This window comes from Panicum hallii, chromosome 6, assembly GCF_002211085.1.
Source record: "Panicum hallii strain FIL2 chromosome 6, PHallii_v3.1, whole genome shotgun sequence".
Taxonomy (NCBI): domain Eukaryota; kingdom Viridiplantae; phylum Streptophyta; class Magnoliopsida; order Poales; family Poaceae; genus Panicum; species Panicum hallii.
Window position 1 is genome coordinate 41,972,354 of NC_038047.1, and position 25,620 is coordinate 41,997,973.

Genomic DNA, 25,620 nt, shown 5'->3' on the forward strand with positions numbered 1-25,620 from the left:
TTAACCAGGGCATAAGTCACACAGAGCTTATCCCTTCTCCTTGATCACCCGTTGCTCTCAGCTCTCCTGATGACTATCAGGCTAACTAGTGGCAAAATTCTTGAGAGCACTCATGCCAAGTTAGAGCTTGCCCACTCGTCGGTGTAGTTATTTGCATCGTTCAACCGACGAGTTCACTTTTCAGATCATCGGTTCAACCGGCGTACAGATGTAGTTCTGGCAGAGTTTCTGGTAAACTACACCGACGAAATCAACCGGTGTTCAAAACCTAAGTGTCGGTTCAACCGGCGATAAGAAGTTTCGCGGGGTCCACATGTCATATTTCTCTTGACCGGTCACGACTTCTCACTCGCGCTCGTGTTTTGCTCGTCCCCTCGCCTTCGCCCTCGCTCCCGTCACCGCCGCCGCCGTTCGCCGCCGTCCACCGTCCGCATCATCCGCCGCCGCACACGCACACCTTGCGCGCCGCCGCCGTCACCTGCCGCCCGCGCATTCCCGCGCTCGTTGCGCCGTCGCCCTTGCATTGCCGCCGTCGCGCCGCCGCCCGTACGCTCCCGCTCTTAGCCGCGTCGCCCCAGCCGCCTGCATACTTCCTGCGCCGCTGCCGCCTGTCGCCCGTGCGCACGCGCAGCCCCATCCTCTTCTGCACCCGTGCAAACCCTAAACCCTGCGCCATCGTGCCACTCGCTCATCACCGTTCCACCACCACTGCTGCTCCGCGCATCACCTGCACCGCATTGCGTCGCTTGCGGACCGTACATTGCCTTCGCACCACCGCGTCATCGTCTTGTGCCACCCGCGCAAAACCGTCACCGCACCGCTTTCTGTTGTTTGTCGAGATGGGTCGTGACAAGAGAAAGGGTAAGGAGATAGTGGTCGAGGAGCCCGCTCGCAAGCGGACTCGCGCAGCGAGAGAGGCCGAGAGGGCCGAGATGGTGGCTAAGGCCGCCGAGGAGCAGGCGTCAGGCCGTGCTCGTCCGTTCACGATCAGAGATTCGCCAGCCAGGGGCAGAGGTAGAGGCAGAGGGATGGGCAGAGTCCGAGGTGCCAGGGCCACCAGAGCCACAGCCGCAGCAGCAGCAGCAGAGTCAGAGCAGTCACCTTCAGCGGCAGAGTCCGATTCAGATTCAGAGACAGAGCAGTCTGAGCAGTCTCAGGGGCAGGATACACAGCAGTCACCAGCTCTACGACATTCTGGCCGCACCCGGCAGACGTCCCCCACAGAGGAGACTTCACCAGCGACCGAGCGTCGCACCGGACCGAGGACGCGAGGAGGTCACCAGCCATAGGAGCCTCGCAGGTCCACAGCAGCAGCAGCAGCAGCTCGTCGAGCCGAGGCCCTAGCGGCCGAGCGCGCAGTGTTCCGCATGGACACTGTCGTGCGTCTGGAGCCAGGTGTGCTGCTCCAGAACTTGACCAAGGCCAATGCGGCAAAGGTCAAGAGGCTCAGGTGGAGTGTACAGGAGGAGGAGTGGTTCCCGGTGACCCGTGACAGCAGGGTCGATCGTAGATTCTGGCACTCCTTCAGGCCAGCTTCTACGAGACCTATCAGAGGCGGGGCCACAGGATTTTTCCTCACAGAGTACTAGACTGGGTTTCACTGAGGACAGCCGCAGGGGGAGCCGATGTCAGGGAGCACTTTGATCACTTCAGGGGTCTGCCCAGGTTGCTCTCGATTGAGAGGAACAGATACATTGAGGATTGGGTCAGGGTTTTCTATGCCACAGCTTGGATAGCCCCAGAGCGCAGAGCTGTTCACTTTATGTTTGGAGGGCAGGTATTTGGTTTGTCCAGAGCGACACTTGCAGGGATTCTAGGAGTTGACCTTGTTGACGTCTCTTTGCACGAGATGGTCTACGGTGATGCAGATCCACCTCGCAGGGCCATGATTGGCGGGATTGCACCTTCTCACGAGTCGATCTCTCAGTGCTTCCGCCAGCCCTTTCCCGCCTCCTACGCCAGAGTCCCCAGTCTGCTGACCCCAGAGGCCTACGCTGTTCACATGGCACTCCGAAGGACCTTGCTCCCGAGGAGTGGCTACCCAGAGGGATTCACAGGACTGCAGCAGCTGCTACTTCTTCACATACTCACTCATGAGCCATTTGACATAGTTGATTTTATCTTGGCTGAGATCGAGGATGTCATCACTGATGGGATGGGGGTCGTGCGTCAGTTTCCATATGCTCACTGGATCAGTTTTATCTGCTCTATGATTGTGCCAGCTGAGTCACCAGTCAGTACAGTATACCGCCAGGACGAGGTTCCATGGTTCCCCGTCTACCGTCCGACAGCTCCTTCGGACCGGAGGAGAGGCAGGCAGGCTGATAGAGCTGCCATGGCACGGCTGTCACCTGAGGTACAGGCACGTGTAGCTCTGGAGGATGAGGCGCTGCTAGCCGCTGAGGCACAGCTTCCCGGAGGAGATGATGAGATTCATTGGTCAGACCTAGAGTCAGACTCCTCCGAGGACGAGGAGTACTTCCCTGCACCTGCTCCAGCGAGTCATGATCACGAGGCAGGAGGTTCCGGAGAGCCAGCTCCAGTGACAGCTACTGCTACTACTGTCTCAGAGTCACAGGTGTCTCAGCCGTCTGAGCTCACCGCACTTCTGCAGCAGCTGGTCACACAGCAGAGAGAGGACCGCCGTGCACAGGAGGAGGCCAGGAGAGCCCATGAGGCCCAGCTTGCAGAGATTCAGAGAGAGGCCGCCCGAGAGCGAGCTGCTACAGAGGAGCGCTTTGTCGGCCTCATTGACAGAGTATCTCAGAGGACAGACGCTCAGTTTCAGCAGATGCAGCAGGGCATGATGGCGATGTTCGGGATGATTTCACAGCTATATTCTCACACCGGACTCGCCTCACAGCAGCCAGGACAGACAGGCCTTCAGAGTGCTGGAGCACCACCACTTGTAGTTACACCAGCTCCAGCCTCCACTACTCCAGCTTCTTCCGCGACCCCGGAGATCATGTTCTCATTGTCAGCATTACTTGGGTCTGCGAGTCGTCCCCTCTTCTCTCCGCTGCCTGCGACCTCACTCTTCCAGGAGTCACCCTCAGCAGTGCAGTCAGTTGGCCTCCCCGTCGTACCACAGCCACTACCTTCAGGGGGAGGCGGAGAGGTGTCCTTAGTTCAGCAGTCGTCACAGCCGGCAGCATCAGCTCTTACTACTTCAGATGTTGACACATCTTCTGCTGAGCCGGCTACTACTTCCACGGATCCTCTCCCCGGCAGTGCTAGCACCAGAGCCTCGACGACAGCTACACCTCCAGTCAGCTCAGCACCTGCCGGCACCTCAGATCAGCAGCTACCTTCAGTCTCCGAGGATCCACCATCCGACGACGACGACGACGATGACCCATGTCGCTTTCTTGCAGTACCTCGTCAGCTGGATCCGTAGATCGCCCCTTTTTGGGCTTTGATGCCAAAGGGGGAGAGGGAGTCAGGGGGAGGGTAGCATTAGAGAGAGCTCGTGATCAGGATTTTGTTGTTTCTTATTGTATTATATATTGTATTATATTTGGTTTTAGTTCATGGATATGTACATTTGTCATTTGAGCATGCTGAGCTTTTGAGACATATCTATGGATTTCGTTTGAGCGATTGAGCTCTTTGGTTCTTTTCTTTCGAGTTTGCTTGTGTTTATTCTTGCCATATCTTTCTAGCTCTCTCGTTATTTATGTCTGTGTTGTCATCAATCACCAAAAAGGGGGAGATTGTAAGCATCTAGGCCCTTAAGGTATGTTTCGGTGATTAATGACAACCATTATTGTGACTAATGAGTTTGTGCAGATTTTTAGATCATTATCGCTCATTTGGTTATATGTCAAAAGAGGCCCCTAATTTTCATTATTCAAAAAGGCGATCTCGGCATTCAACTCAATAATATGTCAAGACTAAGGATCTTTCTAGTTCTAAGTGTCATAAGGTTGAGAAGGACACTTAGGTTAGTATAGGTTTTATAGTTTTGTAGTGATCGCACTATTAAGAGGGGTTTAGGCTTAGTAACTTGATTATGGACATGGTCATTTGAAAATGGATGCACACAATGGTCACTCAAGTTTCTAGAAGCTCAAATAAGTGGTTCTCAACTTATATCTCAAGAAATATTTGAATTTCATTCAAGACTCAAGTCAGAAAAGGCAAAATCAGAAAAATCCTATTCACCGGTTTAACCGACGCTTCAACTCTTCTATACGTCGGTTAAACAAGGTCAGCAGAGTTCGACAAGTCAATTCACCGGTTCAACCGATGATATTTGAAAAAGGTCGTCGGTGCAGTTGTCCAGAGACTTTGTTTTTCAGTTGATCAGCGGACAGCTACACTCACCGGTCAAACCGACGATATTTGAAATTGGACGTCGGTGCAGTTGTCCAGAGACTTGGTGTTTCAGTTGATCAGTGGATGACTACACTCACCGGTTAAACCGATGTCACGTCGGTTAATCTTCCCAAACAGTAACGGCTAGTTTTCAGAAGGGGAGTTTACATTCACCGGTTAAACCGACGATGACTATTGGAGGGACGTCGGATTAACCGGCGCTACGCAGTTTTCTGGCAGCTTTTTCTCCAACGGCTCTATTCGTGTGAGCTGCCCATATATACCCTTCCAATGGGTCATTCTACTACTCTTGACACGAGGAAACATCCAAACATACATACTATAGTCAAGAGCCACCTTGAGCTTCAACATTTCATACACTTGTTCATACAATCATTCAAGAAGCAAGATTAAGGACTTGAGTAGAGAGAAGCTTGTGTGCATCCATTCTTGGTGATTGGTTCTTGCTCAAGTGAAGGCCTTAGCTTGTTACTCTTGGTGATTGGCATCACCTAGGCGATCTTGGTGATCGAGGTGATTCTCGCGGAGCTTGCCAAGGATTGTGGAAGCCCGGAGAAGAGATTTGTACGTGGCTTGATCTCCACCACACCGGGATGGTGAACGGAGACTCTTAGTGAGCGCCCTCGTCTTGGTGACTTGGGAGGTGACAATACTCTTTGTGAGTGTCACAACGTGGATTAGGGGTGTGTGCCAACACATCGATACCACGAAAAAAAATCCGGTTGTCCCTTGTCCACTTTACTTATTCAAGCATTATCTTTCATGCAATTCATTCATGTGCTTGATTTAGGAATCACTAGTTAGTTCTACCTTGCTAGGCTTTATCTCTTTTTATCTTATCTAGCTTGTGTAGGTCTTTTAGTTATCCGGTTGTTGAATTGGAGCCTTTCTAGTTTTGCATAGGTTAAGGTTGCTTTATCTTGCTTTAGAAATTGAAATAGGCCCAATTCACCCCCCCCTCTTGGTCCATCGATCCTTTCAGTACCGGCACCCGCCGACGGCCCTAGGGAAGGGACCCAAGATATCCAACCCCCACACGGCAAAGGGCCAAGAGGGTGGAATCATCTGCAGCGCCTGAGCTGGAGTGTGTATCTGCTTTGCATGGAACTGACACGCTTTGCAGGACCTTACCAACTCAGCTGCATCCTGGAGTGCTGTCGGCCAGTAAAAGCCGTGTCGGAAGGCTTTACCGACCAGCGTGCGGGATGAAGAATGACTTCCGCACTCGCCTCCATGGATCTCCGCGAGCAAGTCACGGCCCTCTTCCTGCGTAATGCACCGCATGAGGATGCCGTTGCCGCCACGGCGGTAGAGATCCCCTTCTACCACTGTGTATCGCTTAGCAATCCAGACTATGCGCTCAGCAGATGCTTGGTCTTCAAGAAGAAAATTATCTTTCAGGTAGTCCCGGACCTTAGAGGTCCATGCATCGGGACCTTGCTGAGAATTTGGGCGTGGCTCCCTGAGGTCTTCGGGACCCTCGAGGGACCCTACCTGGTGCGCCAAATGTCAGTGGAATTCTCAAGCCGGGTGGCGGAAAGCACCCGCCTAATCCTAGTTAAGGATGGGTTTGGAGGAGACTAGAAGCGCTCGATCGATGTGCGGATGAACGCAGGAAGGACGCGAGGATTTAGAGTGGTTCGGGCCGCCGGAGCGTAATACCCTACGTTCACTTTGGTGTTGTATTGACTGTGTAAGCCTGAATGGAGAGCAGCGTGAGTTTGTGTGTGTAAAACTTGTCCTCTAACGAGTACACACTCCCTTTTATAGTTCAAGAGAGGTGCTTACACTGTGCGGGACCCCGACAGGTGGGCCCGGCCAACAGGGACCTACTCTATGTGATATGGATATCTCCTTCTCCAGCCCCTTGTCGCAGCCCTCACGATTGAGAAGATAACGTGCGTATCCACAACCCGGATACGGTCGTGTGCTATCCTGCAGGCACAGTGACCGCTGTCAGTGTTACCCAACAGTGGTGATGTGCTGCCACTGTTGGGTGCGACTCTGACAAGCGTGGGGGCAGTGCTGACCCACCGCGCCATTGCCTCCGCGCGCACTGTGGTAGCGCACGCCTCGGCTCTCTTGTTACAGCCCATCATTACGCCGCGCGCGGCGCTATGACGGGACTGCACGCCGCTGGTGCACAGTACACGATGACACGACGCGCCACCTTGGAAATAGGCGGGCTTACCGTGGTGTCAGCCTACCTGCCCCGTGTGTCAGTGGCAGGCCATGCTTTTTGACTTGGGGGAGCCCAGCCCAGCTACCGCATTAAATGCTGGTAGGTGGGCTGGAGACCCGCGAATGGCCTCCTGCCACACGCACGTGGCAGGGCCAGCCCCGCTCCCCCCGCATGGGTGGCACGTGGCAGCACCGGACCCCTCCCCGGAGGGAGGGGGATCCGGGCCCCCGAGGCCGGTTGGAGCGGTCAGGCCCGTGATGGTCCGGCCATCACACGCGGCGGCCCCGGACCTCCCTGGGAGTCCGGGTCCGCGGGGGCTACCCGAGAGCTCCCTTGCCTTCCGTGGCATGCGGAGGCCCCGGACCTCTCAGAGCTCGGGGAGGGTTCGGAGACCATGGTCCCAGCTGTCAGGCCCGGGCCGTATGCCACGTCACCCAGAAGGCGAGGGGGAGATCAAGTATGGTGATACGCTAAGGGCCTGGACACCCTAGCAGGAGGTACCCCTGTCTGTATGTACCGACAGCACCGTTGTGTAGTTAAGAGATATGTTAGAGTTTTTTTGGACCCAATAATGCTTATAATTTTATATGTGATTATTGATTATTTTATCATTCTGCTAAAAGTTTAGCTTTCGCTATAGCTTTTAGAGAAGGCTGCCGCTAAACTTCATAGCCCGCTATTTACAACATTGGTATTTACCCATAGCAAATAGATATTAAACAATAGATTCACCAAACGATATTACTGATGAAAGCAGTCGATGCTGCTATCTCCTGAAGAGTCACCGTCAATTTCAGGACCAAACGAATTAAACAATAGAAGCTCAGATGAAATTTTAGGAACGGTGTACAATATCTCCAACATGCTTAAAAGGATCAGATATCACTCATGCTTGGACACCACATCATAGTTAGGCAGTTTGCAGCAGCACAGAAAATTAGAACTAGCTAGTAAACACCACAAGAGGTTCAAGCATAGCCCAGCTTCATGACACGATAGAGAAACAAAAGCTAAACAAGTCTACTAAGGGTACGTAACATCCATAGCTTTGTGCCTGATCTGTGAGGCCATATCCTCCACCTCGCTTCCACAGCTTTGCATCTGATCTGTGCCACAATATCCTCCACCTTGCCTCGCTTAGACCGACTCCAGCGGCGTACTGTAAACGGTTCGGTTCTCTATTAACGGAGGCTACTGTAGCACCGTATCGCTCCATCGGTATTCTCCAACGCGTGCGGTAAAATGGAGGATATCGCCTGCGTCCCGCACAGAGGCAGGCAGTACCGGCGTCCTCCATCGCTCTCGCCCTCCAGCGCATCTTCACGCGCGCGGGCTGCGGGGCGGCGGGGCGGCGGGGTGCGCGGGGCGGCGCGACTGCGGGGGCGGCGGGGCTGCGCGGCGGCGCGGGAGGGGCGGCTGCGGGAAGCGGGGGGGCGGCGCGGGAGGGGCGGCACGGGCTGCGGGACGGCGCGACTGCGCGGGCGGCGGGGCGCGGCAAGGGCGGCATGGGAGGCGGCCGGCGGGGCGCGGCAGGGGCGCGGCCGGGAGGCGCGGCAGGGGCGGGGCGGCGCGGGAGGGGTGCGGCCGGGGGGGGGGGCGCGGCAGGGGCGGCGGGGCGCGGCGCCGTTCGGGAGCGGGAGCGGTTGGAAGAAAGGATAGAAAAGTAAGATTGTGGGGTATAGAAGATGGAAATAGAGGATGTTGTTGGAGTTAAATTTAGTAGAGAGAATGAAGTTGATACGGAGGAAAAAGATACAGAATGAGATTTGGAGGATATCGCTGGAGATAGCCTTATCAGTAGCACTCGGCGACAACAAAGTTCAATACTACAAGAAGATGACTTTAAAGCTTGGAAATACATAAAAACATCTGGCGTCTGAACTCCATGCCCAGCCATGCTTGGACGACAGAACTGTATGCATGGAGATTCAGGACCCAATCCTCTCCCGCAGCTCATCAACAACTGAAGGGAACTGCTGCACCAACTGAACGAAACCCTTCGTCAACACGGCCTTCTTGAAGTTTCCCCACGTCGCAAAGAAGCCAATGCACCTGTTCTTCAACTCCGGGCAGCTGTACGTTTCAGCGAAGGCTAAGGTAGAAGCAACCGTATCAGCAGACACGGCTTCCCACAATTTCTGCGCGCAGAGAATCTTCAGGCGGTCCAATGCGTACCGGTCAGCAGCAGCTAGCAGATCCTTCATCATCTCGGAGGGAGAGCCCCCAAGCTCGCTGTCTGCAGGCAAGGCATCGGTGTACACGAACCGAAGCATGACCCTAAATGTGGCAGGGGCAATGTCGTGGAGGGTGATGTTCGGCATGGTAGCCTCGGCCATGGATCCGAGGAGCTCAGCTCTGAAGACCGCAGAACGGGCAGCGAGAACTGCTCGGTGGGCACGGAACGTCTCGTCGCCAATGGTGAACGAGACATCCGCCCCGTCCGAGGTCTCCAGCAAGGCCCCGAGATGCTTCCCGATGTCCGGAGCCGGCACGGGGATGGAGCTTCCACGAGTGACCATGACGGCGCAGACGAAAGTGACGTGCCCCTCCGTCAGGCAATGCTCCTCCAGATCAGGCTGGGAAACGAACCGAGAGCAGCCGGACATGCCGCCGGCCCCTGGGAACCACCGAACACCCGGTATGTCCGCACAGTAGCGTGGATGGCCGTCCTTGCCCGTCACGAAGGCCTGGCAGATGGCTGGGACGTTTGCTTTGCTCAGCAGCTCGAAGAAGATGGAGACGTAGCCCTTTTCCGCCTCCGTGAACCCTTGCGGGAAGTACTTTACCCTCCACATGTACCCGCCGGCGGGGAAGGCGTCGGAGGAGACGAGCGTGCCGGCGGCGAGGTGCTTGGTTTGCTCGTGGTCTACCCTGAACTCATGGAAAGCGGAATCGATGGTGCGCCGCTCCAGCCGTGGCGTGCGACTTCGCTTGGCCACTGCATGATCGGCAAGTAAATTGAGTCTCAGCCAAACAAATTATTAGCAGTCAAATTTCACAACAGATTACGAAGAACCCGGCAAATTCTAGTAGTACTCCTAATTCCCAATAAGCATTTGATGCATCTGAGAATTCAGACCAATTCAAAGACAATCCCGCAGCTGGGCTATAGTAATCCAAATAGGGGCACTCACTGCCAAACGCCGGAGATGGAAGCGGCGCCTGCCCCTGGTGCTGGAGACCGAAGACGAGTCGCGCGCACGCTCCGGCCTCCGGTTGCGCCGGAGACGGAGATGGAGACCTCCCTGGACTACTACTTCAACTAGCACTCGCTTCGCTTGCCGTTCGCTAGGGGTCGTCTCTGCGGTTGCCGGCACAAGAGTGTCCAAGTGGGGGTAGTGGGGTACTTATTTTTTTTTTGAGTGGGGGGTGGTGGGGTAGTGGGTAAAGAGAATCCTGGAACCGGTTCCCTTAATGTAACCTCCACTGCTAAAGCGGGCCTACATATCAGCGACCACGCTCGTTAATGTAACTTCCCCCTGACAAAGCGGGCCTGCATGTCAACGACACGCTGTTTCAAGAATCCCACGGGCCACGGGCCTTGTAGACGTCGGTTCGGTGGCAAGGTTTGCGAGTTTTTTTTTAAAAAAAATTGGAATTTAAGTCGAGCATAAAGAAGACAATACGGTTTCTGCAGACCTGGAAGAAAAGAGACGACACTGATACTTAATGAAAGAATAATACCTTCCAAAAAGAAAGAATAATGCTACTTAAGAACGGAGGGAGCACCCAAACGACGCCGGTCTCTTGATCTGTGAAACACATCATGTACTAAAGTCGCCGTTGATTTCAGTTACCAAGCGAATCAAACAATTGAAGCCCATATGAAATTTGAGAAATGGTGCAGAATTGTAGTACGACAGTTACAAGCAGCTCCAACTTCCAACATGCTCAAGAAGGTGAGCTCCCGTGGTGTTCAGACTTCAGATTTGCAGTAGCATATAGAAAACGTAAACAGCTGAAAAGGTTGCGCCCAGCCCAGCCTCAGTGGTTCAGACTACATAGTTAGGCAGTTCGCAGTGTCATGGCCAAAAGGAACAGAGAAACGAAAACACAACGAGGCTACCAAGTGTGCAAAATACCAATAGCATTGTGCCTGATCGGTGTGACAGACTGACAATATCCTCCACCTCACCTCCATAGTTCTGCACCTGATCTGCATGACAACATCATCTGCCTTTCTTCGCTTATCGCCATCTGCTAATCCTTCAAGGCTCCAAGACTATCATCTGGCAGCAACTTAGTTCAATACTACTACAAGGCAATCTCAAAGTATCACTATGCTTGGACACCAAAATATCAACTGGTCTGAGATACCAGTCACCAAAATATCAGCCATGATTGGACCCGCACTACGTCATAACCCAACCCTCTCTCGCAGCTCGTCAACGATGGAAGGAAACTTCTGACCCAACTGCCCAAAACCCTTGGTTAGCATGACCTTCTTGAAATTCCCCTCCATCACAAAGAAGTCAATGCACTTGCTCTTCAACTCTGGATCGGACAGTTGTATCAGCACATGTTAAGGTAGCAGCAACTGTATCAACAGACACAATGTCACCCAATTTCTTGCACATATAAGCTTCAGCTGTTCCAATTCGTACCGGTCAGCCGCAGCTAGTAGCTGCTGCAACATCTCAGAGGGAGAGTCCCCAAGTTCGTCATCTCCAAGCAAGGCATTGTTAGGGTTGATCTCGTCCGACTCGGTCGTTACCGAGTCGGAGTCCTGATCGCGCTATGATCGGGGACATCCAACCGAGATGTGGTTGGTGGGCCCCCATCGCCCAACGCTATATAAGATAAGGTGGGGGCTGCAGGGGCATGGACGCCAAAGTTCGCTGTGCCCCCTAAACCCACCGATAAACCCTAATCCGATCTAGGGAGTGCTGTGAGCGACCGGAAGCGCCGCCGCCTTCTGCACTGCGCCTCCATCGTCGACCACTTCACCGACACGACCTTTGCGCCCTCGACGCCGGCGTCCTCGATCGCCGACATCACTTCTGCATCCACTGCACCACGTCGGGGCCGCCTCCTCAGCCCTCCACATGTGGCCACCGGTGGGGAAGGCATCGGAGTGGACGGCGACGCCGACGGCGAGTTGCTTGGCTTGCTCGTAGTCTACTCTGAACTCGCGGAACGCGGAATCCAGGGCCCGCCCCTCCATCGCCACTGAACAATCGGGAAGCAAAATTAGCAGAAATCCTCACGAAATCAACAGATTCTAATCTGATACTGCTACTGAATTAGTAGACACTCGCTGAATTCAGCGCCAACTCAAAGAAACCCTCAAACTGCAGGGCATTCAGGAAGAGAACGGAAGGGCACTCACTCGCAGCCTATCCGCCGGTGGTGATGGTGGCGACCGGAGAGGAGACCAAGCCGGCCGCTCCCCCGTCCTTCCCGCTCCTAGCCTCCATGCCTCCCCTCCCTTTCGCTTGCCGGGGCCGGAGCGCAGCCTCCGCGTGTACCGCCGAGGATCGCCGCGAGGGGCCGCCCTTGACCCCCGCAGCAACCCCCGCCTCCGCCGCCGCCGCCCGCTGGGGCTCGGGCTCGTCTAGCGGTTACGTGATGAATGCCAGAGGTCGGCGCAAGGTGCTGCTTACGCCTGGGCCTGCTGGGCGGTGCGGATGGCTGGGCTGTGGAATCGGCCCATTTTTGTGAGCCCAGAGTTTTGGCCTGTCATCCAGCCAGGTGGTGTGCATCTGGGCCTCTCTCAGTTGTGGATGGGCCCCTCCCGTAAGGCCGTAATACTTCTCGTATATATGTGTATTTTCTCTTAAGAAACTAAGATGTACGAATTCAAAAATGCAGCACCGCTCTATGCAGTAGAATCAAGCAGTAGAAGCTCACGTATGGAGGTTTGCAAATGGCGACGAACATACTGTACGTACGGGTGGTAACCAATCATGATTCTAGTACTTTCTTTATAATTCAATTTGATCTTATATAATTTTATCTTAAAATTGTATAGAATTAGAGTCCGATTCTTAGATTATCAAGACTAAAATTTAAAGTTCTTTACCACCACTAACTGTACAACAATACATGTTGTACATGTCAAGTACTATAACCAGCATTCTTGAATAGATGAGATGGCACTCATGCATAAATATACTACTACAAGAGCACGTGCATATAATTAGTAGTTAATTGTAGCATACCAAGAGCAAAAATCTCAAAGAGCATCATAACCCAGCAGCTTCGGGACAGGGTTGGCAAGAGAACAAAGAATTTTAAAACGCAAATCAGGCTACTAATTTATGCATGGTCTCTTGCTTTGCACTGCGCCTGAGCTGTGTGACAATGTCCTCCACCATGCATCCTTTACAGTGTCACTTGAAAGCAATTTTGTTCAATACTGCATAACTGCAAGAAGGTGGCATAAGTTGCAGTGTACTTAAGAAATTACTATACATGTCAGATAGCAGTCACCAAAATGTCTTAATTAACAGCATACAAAAATACGCCCGGACACTTTATTATACACTAATAAATAAAAGACGATGCCGTAATCATAAGTTTATAACCCCACCCTCTCTCGCAGCTCATCAATAACCGAAGGGAACCTCTGAACCAACTGCACGAAACCCTTGGTTAACACCGCCTTCTGAAATTTCTCTTCGCCGCAAAGAAGTCGATGCACCTCCGCTTCAGCTCCGGGCAGGCGTGCATTTCAGCGCAAGCTAATGTAGCGGCGACTGTATCCACCGTCACATTGTCCCATAGTATCTGGGCGCACGCAAGCTTCAGCCGGTGCAGCCCATGGCGGTCGGCCGTGGCGAGCAACCGCTCAAAGATCTCGGTTGGGGAGTCCCCGACCTCGTCGTCTCCTCCGGCAAAGGCCTCTGGGTACATGGCCTGAAGCATGGGTCTGAACGTTGCAACAGTCGATGGGTATTGCTGCACCAGCTGCACGAAGCCGTCGGTGACCATGGCAGCTTCCAGGTTCTTCTCATCGGCGAGGAAGGCGATGCACTTCTTCTTCAGGTGCTGGCAGTTGTAGGTCTCGGCACAAGCTAAGGTAGCAGCGACTGTATCTGCCGACACGTTGTGATACAGTTTGTGGGCGCAGATAGCCTTCAGACGGTCTAAGGCGTACAGGTCAGCCGCGGCAAGAAGATGACGCATCGTCTCGATCAGGGCGTCCCCGATCTCGTCGTCGCCGGGCAGGGCGTCCGCGTAGATGAAGCGGAGCATGATTCTGAACGTCTCGGGATCAATGTCGTGCAGGGTGATGGAAGGCATCGTGGCCTCGGCCATGGAGCCCAGGAGCTGCGCCCTGAAGACCGGCGAGCGCGCCGCCAGCACAGCCGGTGGGCGGGGAACGCCTCGCCGCCGACGACAAACGCGACGTCCGAGCCGTCGGCGCGGTCCAGGAGGCGGCCGAGGTGGTCCCCCACGTCGGACGGCGGCGGCGGGGGCGGGTCGTCGCCGTCGCGCACGACGATCACCCCGCACACCAGGGTGACCAGCCCGTCCGCCGCCAGGTAGAGCGACTCGAGGTAGCGCCGGGTAGAGGTACGGTGGGCGCGCCTGTGGCCGTCGCACCACGACGGCGTGCCGTCCGCGCCCATGGCGAAGGCGTCGAAGATGGCCAGCACGTTGTTGGAGTCGCTCACGAGCTGGAGGTAGATGGACAGGTGCTCGCCGCGGTCCTCTTCCTTGCACCCGCGCGGGTAGCAGTTGACCCTCCAGAGGTGGCCCCCGGCGGGGATGTCCTCGTAGCTCACGATGGCCCCGATGGCGAGGTGCTTGGTTTTCGTGTGGTCGAGTCTGAACTCGATGAAACGGGAGTCAAACATCTTGCTGCCGTCCTCTTCCCGATTCGATCAATTCCTGTTGGCTTTCATCAACACCGCCGGTGGCCCAAGAGATACGGTGGTGATGTGCGTGGTGGAGTTGAGCTCTCGCCTTGCCGGCGCTGCAGCGGAGTTACTCTTACGTGCGGCTTGCCGGCTCCTCCTCACGAGTCCAATAACTCCAACGAGTCGTCGTTTAGTTAGTCTTTGGGCCGCTGCGGGCCCCCACAAGCCATCGTGGTCACGTACTCTCATGGGCCGGGCACTTGGTCAGGGTGGTGTTCTTTTTTTCGATTTTTTTTTAAAAAAGGGTTAAAAAAATTTTAAATTCGAAAAATAGGTGCCGATTTGGAAAATTTCTAAAAATGGGCACTTCCCGCCCATCCAACGGGCGGGAGGCGTGGGGCCGGAGGTTCCCGCCCATCCAACGGGCGGGAGGGGCCTGTTCGCAAATAAGAAAAAAATTTATTCACGAAGAGGGACCTCCCGCCCAACCAACGGGCGGGAGGTCCCTTTTCGCGAATAAGAAACTTTTCTTATTCGCGAACAGGCCCCTCCCGCGGCGGCAAAGGCATCCCGCCCGCCCAACGGGCGGGATGTTTTCTTTTTCTTATTTTTGGTCGAATTTATATTTTATAAACTATTTAAAATTCATATTTTTTTCAAATACAAGAATTATTTGCCATACTCTTTTGTATACATATAAATTTTTTTAAAAAAATCAATAACAATATTACTCTGCTTCTCATTACTCATGCAGATCGATCTGATCCACTACACGGAGGTCGAAGCTGCATCTCAGATCACGTTGTTTGACCGTGGAGTACGTGTACTGGAGGCACAGTACAAAGAGAGCTTTCGTCGGATTCATGGTAACTTGACGCGAGCGTTACGTGCACTGGCGTGTTGCAGCAGAGATGACGAGGGGGCCTCCAGTTCATCTCATGCGTCCGCCCACGTATACACAGCTGGCCCATCGACCTCTGCAGCATCGCACGCAGCGTCCAGCGGTACTGCCGCCAGTTCGAGCTGTAAGTCCTTTATAATTATCATTTCGATCAACTTTGATTTACATGACTAATTTCGTATAATTTACACAACTTTGATTTACACGAGAGTATGGTGAATAAAAATTTTGTATTTGAAAAAATATGAATTTTAAATAGTTTATAAAATATAAATTCGAATAAAAAATAAGAAAAGGGCACATCCCGCCCGTTGGGCGGGCAGGATGCCTTTGCCGCCGCGGGAGGGGCCTGTTCGCGAATAAGAAAAGTTTCTTATTCGCGAAAAGGGACCTCCCGCCCGTTGGTTGGGCGGGAGGTCCCTCTTCGCGAATAAATTTTTTTTCTTATTTGCGAACAGGCCCCTCCCGCCCGTTGGATGGGCGGGAACCTCCGGCCCCACGCCTCTAGAAATTTTCCAAATCGGCACCCCTTTTCGAATTTAAAATTTTTTTAACCCTTTTTTAAAAAAAATTCCTTTTTTTCTCTTTCGTGTGGCCCGTTTTGCATTAAGAGAACCTACAAATCGATCGGAAAGGGAAGGGACTAATCCAACCCAGTCGCTTCAGTGTTCATTGTTTACTACTCCTCCGTATTACAGAAGGTTTGTTGCGACCGCTCATAAGTTGAGGCAATTTATGTTTTAGCTCGTAGATTATTAGTAGCATGCTCGTGCGCTACTGCGGAAAACCATATAAATATATTAATTAATATATAAAAATGTATATATTATATGTATTTAATAATAATATAGTATGTTTCGGTCGAGAATTTCAGTCTTTTTTCTATTCTATAACTCATCAAGTACTTATTTTAAATAGATTCAGACTCTTAACTCAACATACAGTCACTCGGATTTTGATTAGGAATTCGATTGACGGATCAAAGAATCATTGCTTGCTTTAGTAATAAAAATAAAGATAGAGATAGAGATCGGAACATGACTATTACGATATATGCAAGCTTCAAAAGCATTTATAATAACCTTGCTGTGAATTATTGTAATCTAGTGCTTGTTTATTCCAGCTTTCAAAATTGTGATAACAGCATGCATGTAAAGTTCAATTCACAATCAACAAGCTGAAACCAACAGAGATAAGATAAAATGCCTGTCAATGATCGTTACACTTACACTACGGTTAATTCCATATGCAGTGATAATGTTGGACTCAAGTATATAACTATATAGTATGTTGTCATGTATGTATATACATTAAAGGCAGCCCCTATAATATTTAGCCCGCTAAAACCAGCTATAGCCCGCTAAACGTCGTATCGATAGCTCTGCCACTAAATACCTTAGCCGGCAATTTAAAACCATGATATACATGCATACGCCTTGATCTATGGCCCCATCTTCTCCTTGAGCTCATCAAGAATCGATGGGAACTTCTGCCTCAACCGAACAAAGTCATCAGTCAACTCGGCCTTCTTCAAGTTATACTCTTCCTCCGCGAAGAAGGATTTTTCAGCTCAGCGCAGTTAAACATCTCGGCACAATCAAAAGTGGCAGCAACAGTATCCACCGCCAGGCCATCCCACAGCTTTCTTGCACACAGAATCTTCAGCCGTTCCAGCGCATACAGATCGGCCATGGCGAGCAGATCCTGCAACATTCAGTTGGAGAGTCCCTCAGCTTCTCATCTCCAGGCAAGGCATCGGTGTAGATGAACCGGAGCATGATTTCGAACGTCGCGGGGGCGACGTCGTGCAGGGTGATGGAAGGCATCGCGGCCTCCGCCATGGAGCCGAGGAGCTGCGCTCTGAAGACCGGCGAGCGGGCGGCGAGCACGGCGCGGTGGGCGCGGAACGTCTCGCCGCCGCCGACGAACGCGACGTCGGAGCCGTCGCCGGAGTCCAGCAGGCGGCCAAGGTGGGCCCCCATGTCCGACGGCGCCACGTCGAGGGCGTCGCCGCCGGGCAGCACGGTGATCCCGCACACGATGGTGAAGCAGCCATCGTCCTTGACGTAGTCTGGCAGGAGATGGCTCCTCTCCACGAACTGTTTCCACCCCCAGTCCCCGTTCTCGCAGTCGGTCGGGAATACATCCAGGGCCCATTGCCGTCTTCTGGGCTTGCCGTCTTTGCCCACCATGGAGGCCTCGAAGACGGCTTTGACGTTCTTAGATTTGTCTGCGAGCTTGAGGAAGACGGAGACGTACTTGCCGTTGTCATCCACCCAGTCCCCGTTCGGGAAGCAGTTAACCCTCCAGAGGTGGCCACCGACGGAGATGTCACGGGAGCTGACGAATCGCCCGATCGCCATGTCCTTGGTCTCCAAGTAGTCGACCTTGAACTCGAAGACACGAGATTCCAACATCTTTGGCAATCTGTTGATGCTCCTGATGAGAGACGTATGTATGACGACGGTTTTGCTTGAGAGCTTTGAAGCAAGCCAGAAGCTAACAGAGATGAGATGGACAAGAGAGGAGGTGATTTCTTTTGGCAAAGGGTCTCGGATACTTTCACATACCATGTGGCCAAGATGGATACCTTGTGCAGACCGGAAAACCAAGGGGGTATAGGTATGCTCAACACAAGAATCATGAATGAGTGCCTGCTCACCAAGTGGATATGGAAGATTATGAAGGGGTCCGAGGAGACTTGGTATAAGCTTCTCAAGGCAAAATATATGCCAGATGGCAACTTCTTCGATTCGAGAATTCGAGAAGTATGAGTACTTCTCAATTCTAGCAGAGCCTACACAAAAATAAGCACCTTTTCAAATGGGCTATTCATCGAGTGGGGAATGGGGCAAAAACCTCCTTTTGGAAGGACATTTGGATTAGGGATGTACCTTTAAAAACTAGCTTTCCTGAGCTGGTCAGCATGTGTAGTGAGCCTGATGCTTGTGTGCCGAGCATGTGGATCTCGGGGGAGGAGACAGTGACCTTTCGCAGGAGTTTAACTCCGGCAGAAGTAGATGGTTTCAACCAACTAATGCAGTCCTTACAGACAGCAAGTCCATCGGCGGACGATGACGAGTTTGAGTGGCTCCTGGACAAATCGAAGTCCTTCACTACCAAATCTCTATACTCTTTCTTAACACACAGGGGTGTGTGTGCGAGAGTCTGAGAATTTGAGGCGGACGAACGTGCCCTTAAAATTAAAAATCTTTCTCTGGCAATTAGATAACAACTGGCTGCAGACTGCTTTGTCCCTAAAGCAAAGAGGTTGGCGTGGGAGCCATCTCTGCTCTCTTTGCGGACAAGTCGAGGATGTCGACCATATCTTTTTTCGGTGCTCTATTGCTCGACTAATTTGGTGTGGTATTCGGGACATTTTAGAGTGGGCCAATGGTCTAGTGTCGTGGGCGACCTGGCGGGAGAGATGGAGCAAGGGCGGGATGAAAATTCCCAAACGTTTTGCTCTTTTCCTTTTTGCAGGCCTAGCTTGGGCGCTTTGGGTGAATAGGACTAAAATGGCATCGAACGTTCCTTTCTTCGGAACCCGCTGCAAATTTTATACTCCGGGATTTCCTTTTTGCAGACGTGGCGGCCGCTATTGAAGCCAGCTGATCGAGAGGAGATGACGGGGATCCTGACGAAACTGAAGGTGTGGGCTGGTGCGCCAAGACCCAGGATGGAAAGAGCGACGGACATTGAGGAGCTGTAGTGCTTCAATTCCTGCTTTAGTCTTGCTGTTTTCTTTTGCTTCTTATTGTAAACTGGAATCTTCCCCTTTGTACCGTACCTGTTGGCTTTCAAACTAAAGCAGAGATTTATCTCCTTAAAAAAACAGAGATCATCGATCTAGCTAATTAACTGCCGAAACTGAAGAGCGCACTAGGGTGTACAGTACATACTGTCAGGCGGCGGCGCGCGGCCGCCGGTGATGGCGGGCGTGGTGTCTGGTGATCTGGGCCCTCCTCTACCTCGGTTATCTGGCGCTGCAATGGGGTCACGGCTCTCCGGCGAGACTTCGGCGATTCCGTCCTGCTGCTGCTCGTTGCCTGCTCAACCTCGCCTAGGGCTAGGATATGAGAACTCGTTTTCGCGGCTTGTGGCTACTTCACACAACCGCGTCGCAGGCCTGGTGGCCATGTGGCCCATCAGGGTGTTACGTTGTGGCCCACGTGCTGTCTATGATGGGCTGTAACAATTCGCAAGAAAAACCACATAGAAACAATATTGTACCTTTTCAATAAAAAATATAGCTACGTTTAGAATTATTCTAAATCAAATATTTATTTTTGAACCGAAGCCAGCAGCTTGAACTGTCGGTCAATATATACTAATAGAGAAGAAGAATAAAAGGGAAAAAATACAAAACGAACACGATTAGTACGTGGCAACCATCACAACAAATCCGCGAGCGGACTCCTTCAACAATATATACGAGTATTGCTTCAATTGACTCCTCTAATAGCATTCATGAAGCCCCAAACAAACAATATAATCAATATAGTAAAACCGTATGCTTGGATGCCTGAAAGCATATACCCTAGTATAGAGTAGTAGTATGTTGGTATATATACATGCCTTCCTCTATGCTCCGAACTTCTCCCTCATCTCTGCAAGAATCAATGGGTACTTCTGCACCAACTGCAGAAAACCATCGGTTAGCAGGGACGGGTCCAACATGTATTAAAGGTATTCAGTTGAATACTTATTATTTTGAGCAATTTTTTTTTATAAATATAGTATATTCTCAAATATATTAAGAGAAAACGAAAAATGAACATCACACCAGCGTAACAGGCTTGAATCCGTGAAGAAGCCCACTAACAGCTCAGGTTGGCAACCTCCCCCCACCCGGCCCACCTACGGCCCACCCCACTCGCCCAATACCCAGATGGCCAGATCACCCCCTCCCCTCGTCCCCCCGGCCCATCCACACGCCCCATCACCCGCCTAGGCCGGCCGCTGTCGGCGGCAGCGAGGCCGCGAGGGTAGGCGGCCAGGCGGGCGGGGCGGAGGCCAGGCGCCTGAGGCGTAGGCACCAGGCAGGCGGCACAGCGGCGGGTGGCGAGCCGTCACCTGGCCGGCGGCAGGAGCGGGCAAGCGGCAGCCGGCAAGACTAAATGAGGTGTATGAAAATTTTAAATTTATCCATTTTTCTTTAAAAATATCATTGCAATTTATAAAATTAATAAACAATTCACAACAACACAGTATGATAATGAGGAAAGTATTTACAAAATTTATTTTAAATATTCCCACTTTGATTGTTGATCATTGATCATTTAGTACGTCTATTATTATCTATATATTTAACAGTTTCATATTATAAATAATTTGTGTAAATTGTGTTGCCGGTACTCAATTATATGCTACTAATATGTACTTTGCACTGTTAAAAATTTGTACTACTAGAAATTTTAAATACTCACCGCTCAAATCCTGGGCCCCCGCCCCTATCGGTTAGCACGGTCTTCTTCAAGTTCTCATCCTTGGCCACGAAGGCAATGCACTTCCTTTTCAGCTCCGGGCAATTATACGTCTCGGCGCAGGCTAAGGTTGAACCAACATTATCTGTCGCCATGTTCTCCCACAGCTTTCTAGCACATACAAGCTACAACCTGTCCAGAGCGTACATGTCGGCCATGGCAAGCAGATCCTTGAACACCTTGATCAATGGGGAACCCCCGAGCTCGTCATCCGCAGGCAAGGCGTCCGTGTACATAAACCGGAGCATGGCTTTGAACGTCGCCGCCGATATGTCATGCATGGTGATGGACGGCATCTTGGCGTCCGCCATGGCGCCGAGGAGCTTCGCCTTGAAGACCGGCGAGCGGGCGGCGAGCACCGCACGGTGCGCTGGAAACGTCTCGCCCTTGACGACGAAGGAGACGTCGGAGCCGTCGGCGCAGTCCAGAAGGCGGCCAAGGTGGCTTCCCATGTCGGACGGCGGCGCGTCGAGGGGATCGTCGTCGTCGTCAAGCAGGACGATGACCCCGCACACTATGGTGACCAGGCCATCCGTCGCGTGGAGCGTCTCGAGGTCGCTCCACTTCACGAACTGATGCCACCCCCACCCTTTGTAGTCCTTTTGTGGGTAAACAAGCAGGGATCGGCTCCCGGCATGGCACGACGACGGCTTGCCGTTCTTGTCCATCATGAAAGCCTCGAAGATAGCTTTTGCCTTCTCAGATTTGCTCACGAGCTGGAAGTAGAGAGACAAATGCTCAGGGGCGAGCTCTTTGCTGATCCCACGAGGGTAGCACTTAAACCTCCGCACTTGGCCCCCGGCAGAGAGATCTTTGGAGCTGACTAATGGATTGACGGTGAGGTCCTTGATGATCTTCGTATAGTCGAACTTCAACTCGAGGAAACGAGCGTCATCATCTTGCCAGCACTACATCAAGAACATAAAAATAAGGCAATTAAATCACGATTTTCCGAAAAAATAATGTACGTACCATTAGTGATCTAGTTGTTCTCCATTTCTTCGATCCTAAGCTCGGGTTAGGTAGCTAGGTCTGTGTGCGATTATTGGTTGCCAACTAGCTAAGGGAGATGCGTGCGACCAATCATCAGTGCAACACCGTGAGCTTGTCCACTTGGGAGTTTTGTACTTTGGATGATCAGCAACTTGACAATGTATCCAGGTTTAAGCAAAAGAAAATTTTCTGTTCTCGACCAACATGAACGTTTGTTCATATGCCGATATCTGAATCTTTTCGTTTCTCTATTCTATTTGTGAAGCAGGGAGAGGCCTCATTGTCTTATCTTTTAGAATTAGAAGTATGATTCTCGATATTTCAAGAATAACAAGAAAAAGGGACTCGAAGAACTAGCCCAGATCGACTCAATAGGATCATCTTGGTAGATTTGTTGTGAAAGACTCTTAAACGACTTTTAGAAAGGCCTCTTAGGTTCAAACATTGTATAATTTTACTTTAGATGTATTATTAAATTTGGTTGTTGCCATTTCTTAAATCTAAGGTCTGATTTTCTGTTTTGCATCATCGGTCAGTGCCTCAAAATCTGAGGTCCTACGGCTCTGACGGGTCCCAATCTAATGGCCTCTGATTCGATTCCAGATAAATCTAACGTCAATTGCCAAAACTAACAGAAACAGATCATGTGTAGCATATATAGCATCCAAGAAAGAGAGAAACAGACCATGAAGTTTGAGAAAACCTAAGAGCAAGCACGCGAGAAGACTCACTGTCCCAACGAGCTGGTGCCGTGTTGTGTTGTGGTGGACTGGACTGGTGGGTGGATGGGCGTAGTGGCTGCTCCGGCCTCTGGTCTCGCACGCCTCGCCGGCCGGCGATGGAAGTGGGTCTTCGCGCGACAAGCCTCCGACTCCTGCCGCCGCCGCTCGTCGCCGAGTCGCCTAGGGCTCGTTTTTACGGTTTAGACCTTCGGGGATGAAAGTGGCGGCCGCCTGACCGGCTCTGTAGAGAATTCTTCTCTCCCACACGCGACGTCGTGTTGGGCGTGGGTCCACCAGAGACCTGTGCAGCGCACGGGCTGCGGCCCAGCATCTCTGTCGGGGCACATAGGGCCCAGCAGGCAGATGACAATGCAAGTTTGGTGCTGGTGGTGGCCTACTAAAGTCGTCTAGACAAAAATATAATGAGAAAAAGGTACACCAGAGACTGCATGGAGTGGCATCGTGGTGCTGGTACAATATATAAGCATCACATGCAATAACGACTTCATCTATCGAATAATGTGCATTGTTAATTTGATAGTACTCCAAGGACTTTTAGAGCTAGCTAGGACGACACACGATTGTGGTCAGCAGATACAAGGACTTTATTATTAGGAGATACTAGAATGTACTAGCTTCCAGATCTAGAAATGATATTGCCAGTACGACACAAACTTGAACCATGTAATAACGGGTCGCATGGATGAATAATCTGTAGAAAGGTATCATATCGAAGATGATAGTATTGAAGCAACTGACAATAGGATAAGGCCCGTTTGCATCCTTGGAATTGAATTTTATTATAATAATTATAATTTAGATATAAATTAATTAAGCTAATATAGTTGTATGTGTAATATATTTGTATATTATTGTTGGCCATATGGGAGAGATACTTATGCACTGCACTTCTGCTATAGGGAAGCGAATCAAAGATTGTGCTATAAGTTGTACATTAAAAATATAACATGAAGATCTATAGAATCAATTTTCATCTCCGACCCTCATGAATTTAAGATAAGCTTACATATATAATTTGGAAAGTTGTGGAATGCCACATTTCAAGGCAAATAGTTTATTCTATTAAGTAGATTATAATTTCTTAAAATGAAGGAATCCAACGAAGCCTAGGAAATTTTGACGAAGCTGACCATATTATTTAAGAACAACTTCAAAAGAATACAAGCGATCTCGCAACTCACTCGACGACCCTCTAGGACGATCGAGTGCTGTAGGTTCATCTGTCATAATCCTCTTCAGAGATCCTAATTGACCCTTATTACAAGTCTTAAACGAGATCAACCTTGTGTTGTTGAGTTCAGTTGTTTGCACTTGGCTTGATCTTTATGGCCTCAGCATGGGAAGGCATGACCATAGCACAAGAATAATCGTGACAAACATGGCTTTTTCAACACGAGAAGTTTTTCTATATTGGGGAACCCCGGGACCAAATTAAATGCGTCCACGTGGTTAGAGTCACGAAATTCGTCTCAATCAAGAATCAAACATTTTTGGCCCTTTATTTTTTTTCTTGTACAAAACGGCAGCTTGACATTTATCCTCCATGCATGTGCTGAAAGTTAGAACAATATAATATAATAATTTAGCATCTTCATGCATAGTACAACTTTACTAGTACTAGAAGGCTAGCTAGGTTATCGTCTAGTACCTCTCCTTGCAATGGATCATATTTTTCAACGTTAGAAGCATAGATCTTTGGAGAAGGCATGGGCACAGCACATGGTGAGGCAACCGTGCAAGGATATCCATGAGACCATGACCAAATATTGTTTTTCTCCTACCCTCATTAATTATTACGTGAGGGCGGTAATATATACTACTGTAAGTACTATTATTTGAACAGCCTGCATTTAGACCCATTTTTTAATTATGGAGGACGTTGTTGTCCATCCGTTCCCCAGTACTTGTCACTTGTCAGCTTCATTCGGCTGCCGCCTGCCTTGAAGCTCTTTCAGAATAGAGATTTTGGTGTCGAAAGATCTAAATAGAGCATCTCCAAGAAATTTTTTATATGTTTAGAAATAGAGATTTTGGTAAAAAATTGCTCTCCAACGGTCACTTTCAATTGGATATCTAAATATAGACATACTCTGTTCCGGATTTCTCACTAGCCAAAGATGGAGAGAGAAAATTGCTCTCTAGACTACGCATAAGATATAGAAAAGCTGTTGGAGAATACAAAGATATAGAAAATAATTTTGACTCAAATAACCTTTTAAATGATAATTTAGAGAAATGATGATTTAGAGAATAGATTTTAGAAAAGCTCTTGATACTGTATCGCCTTGCTTGCCAGGGGTCTCTGTTCTTCCAACCGCTTTCCTGTAAGGCTCTGTACGTACGCTTTCGATTTGACCCTGCAGCTAGCTAGGAAGAACCCACGTATACTGGCTAGCAGCAATGCATGACTTATGAGTAGTTAGTAATTGACCATTTTGCACGTGCTATATTACGAAGCTAGGAAGCTGTTTCAAATTCGAACTGCAGCCAACTAGCCATTTTAAAAAACGTGAGCGGCGCATGAATGTCATGCGTCCTGTTTCAGGCTTGTTAGCAGATGCATGCATCACCGAGCCGTAGGATTGGAGGGTACTTCTTGTTCCGGACGGCTCGATCATAAGCTCGCGAGAGATATTACGGTTCCAGGTGAGATGATGTGTCCAATTCGAACTCTAGCTAGCTGTTCCTGCCTAACAGAGATCGACGTCGTAAACGTCGTCTCTGCATATAGAAAAGTTTGACTTTGGTCCAGAGCGACACTCCAAGATGCCGTTATTGTTGATTTTCTTTTTATGAATAACCAGCAATCTTGATGCATGGTTTTAGTATTTTTTTATCAAGTGTCCGGCAGTGTTTTTAGCACAATATTATATTTTTGCATCATTTCTACTTCTCACGTTCCAAAATATGGTTCGTAGTTTCATAAATTTTAATTTATGCCTAAACATACATTACAGTTTGAAACGGTGGGAGTACCAAATAGCCAATGAGTTCATTGGCCCTGGTTATGGTACCTTGCTGGTTATTATCATTTGGCACTTGCAAAGAAACAGTTAAGAAAACTCAGTACGTACTCATGTACAGTGCGAAGGATTAAGATGTTTCTTTATTGTATTTGGGGTTAGATGTTTTGTTGGTGTAACTCATCTAAGGACTAGTAATTGCAGAGATG

At 50.5% G+C, this 25,620-nt stretch overlaps 1 protein-coding gene, 1 long non-coding RNA gene and 3 pseudogenes across 2 annotated transcripts; all 5 read right to left on the bottom strand.

Annotated features, from left to right (window-relative positions):
* Nucleotides 1–8,374: 8,374 nt before the first annotated feature.
* Nucleotides 8,375–9,814, bottom strand: LOC112897913 (BTB/POZ and MATH domain-containing protein 1-like). The gene is made up of 2 exons (XM_025966316.1): nt 9,655–9,814; nt 8,375–9,458 (listed from the first exon to the last, which is right to left on the bottom strand). Coding segments are annotated over exons 1-2 (1,011 nt in total). The 5' UTR covers nt 9,656–9,814; the 3' UTR covers nt 8,375–8,448.
* Nucleotides 9,815–11,077: 1,263 nt separating this feature from the next.
* On the bottom strand, nt 11,078–12,073 carry LOC112897516. Its single transcript, XR_003229673.1, has 2 exons — nt 11,850–12,073; nt 11,078–11,689 (listed from the first exon to the last, which is right to left on the bottom strand). It is a non-coding gene; the product is annotated as an uncharacterized LOC112897516 (long non-coding RNA).
* A 1,041-nt stretch (nt 12,074–13,114) lies between these two features.
* Nucleotides 13,115–14,322, bottom strand: LOC112898340 (annotated as a pseudogene).
* Nucleotides 14,323–16,756: 2,434 nt separating this feature from the next.
* On the bottom strand, nt 16,757–17,643 carry LOC112898341 (annotated as a pseudogene).
* Nucleotides 17,644–19,810: 2,167 nt separating this feature from the next.
* LOC112898342 lies at nt 19,811–24,156 on the bottom strand (annotated as a pseudogene).
* Nucleotides 24,157–25,620: the final 1,464 nt, after the last annotated feature.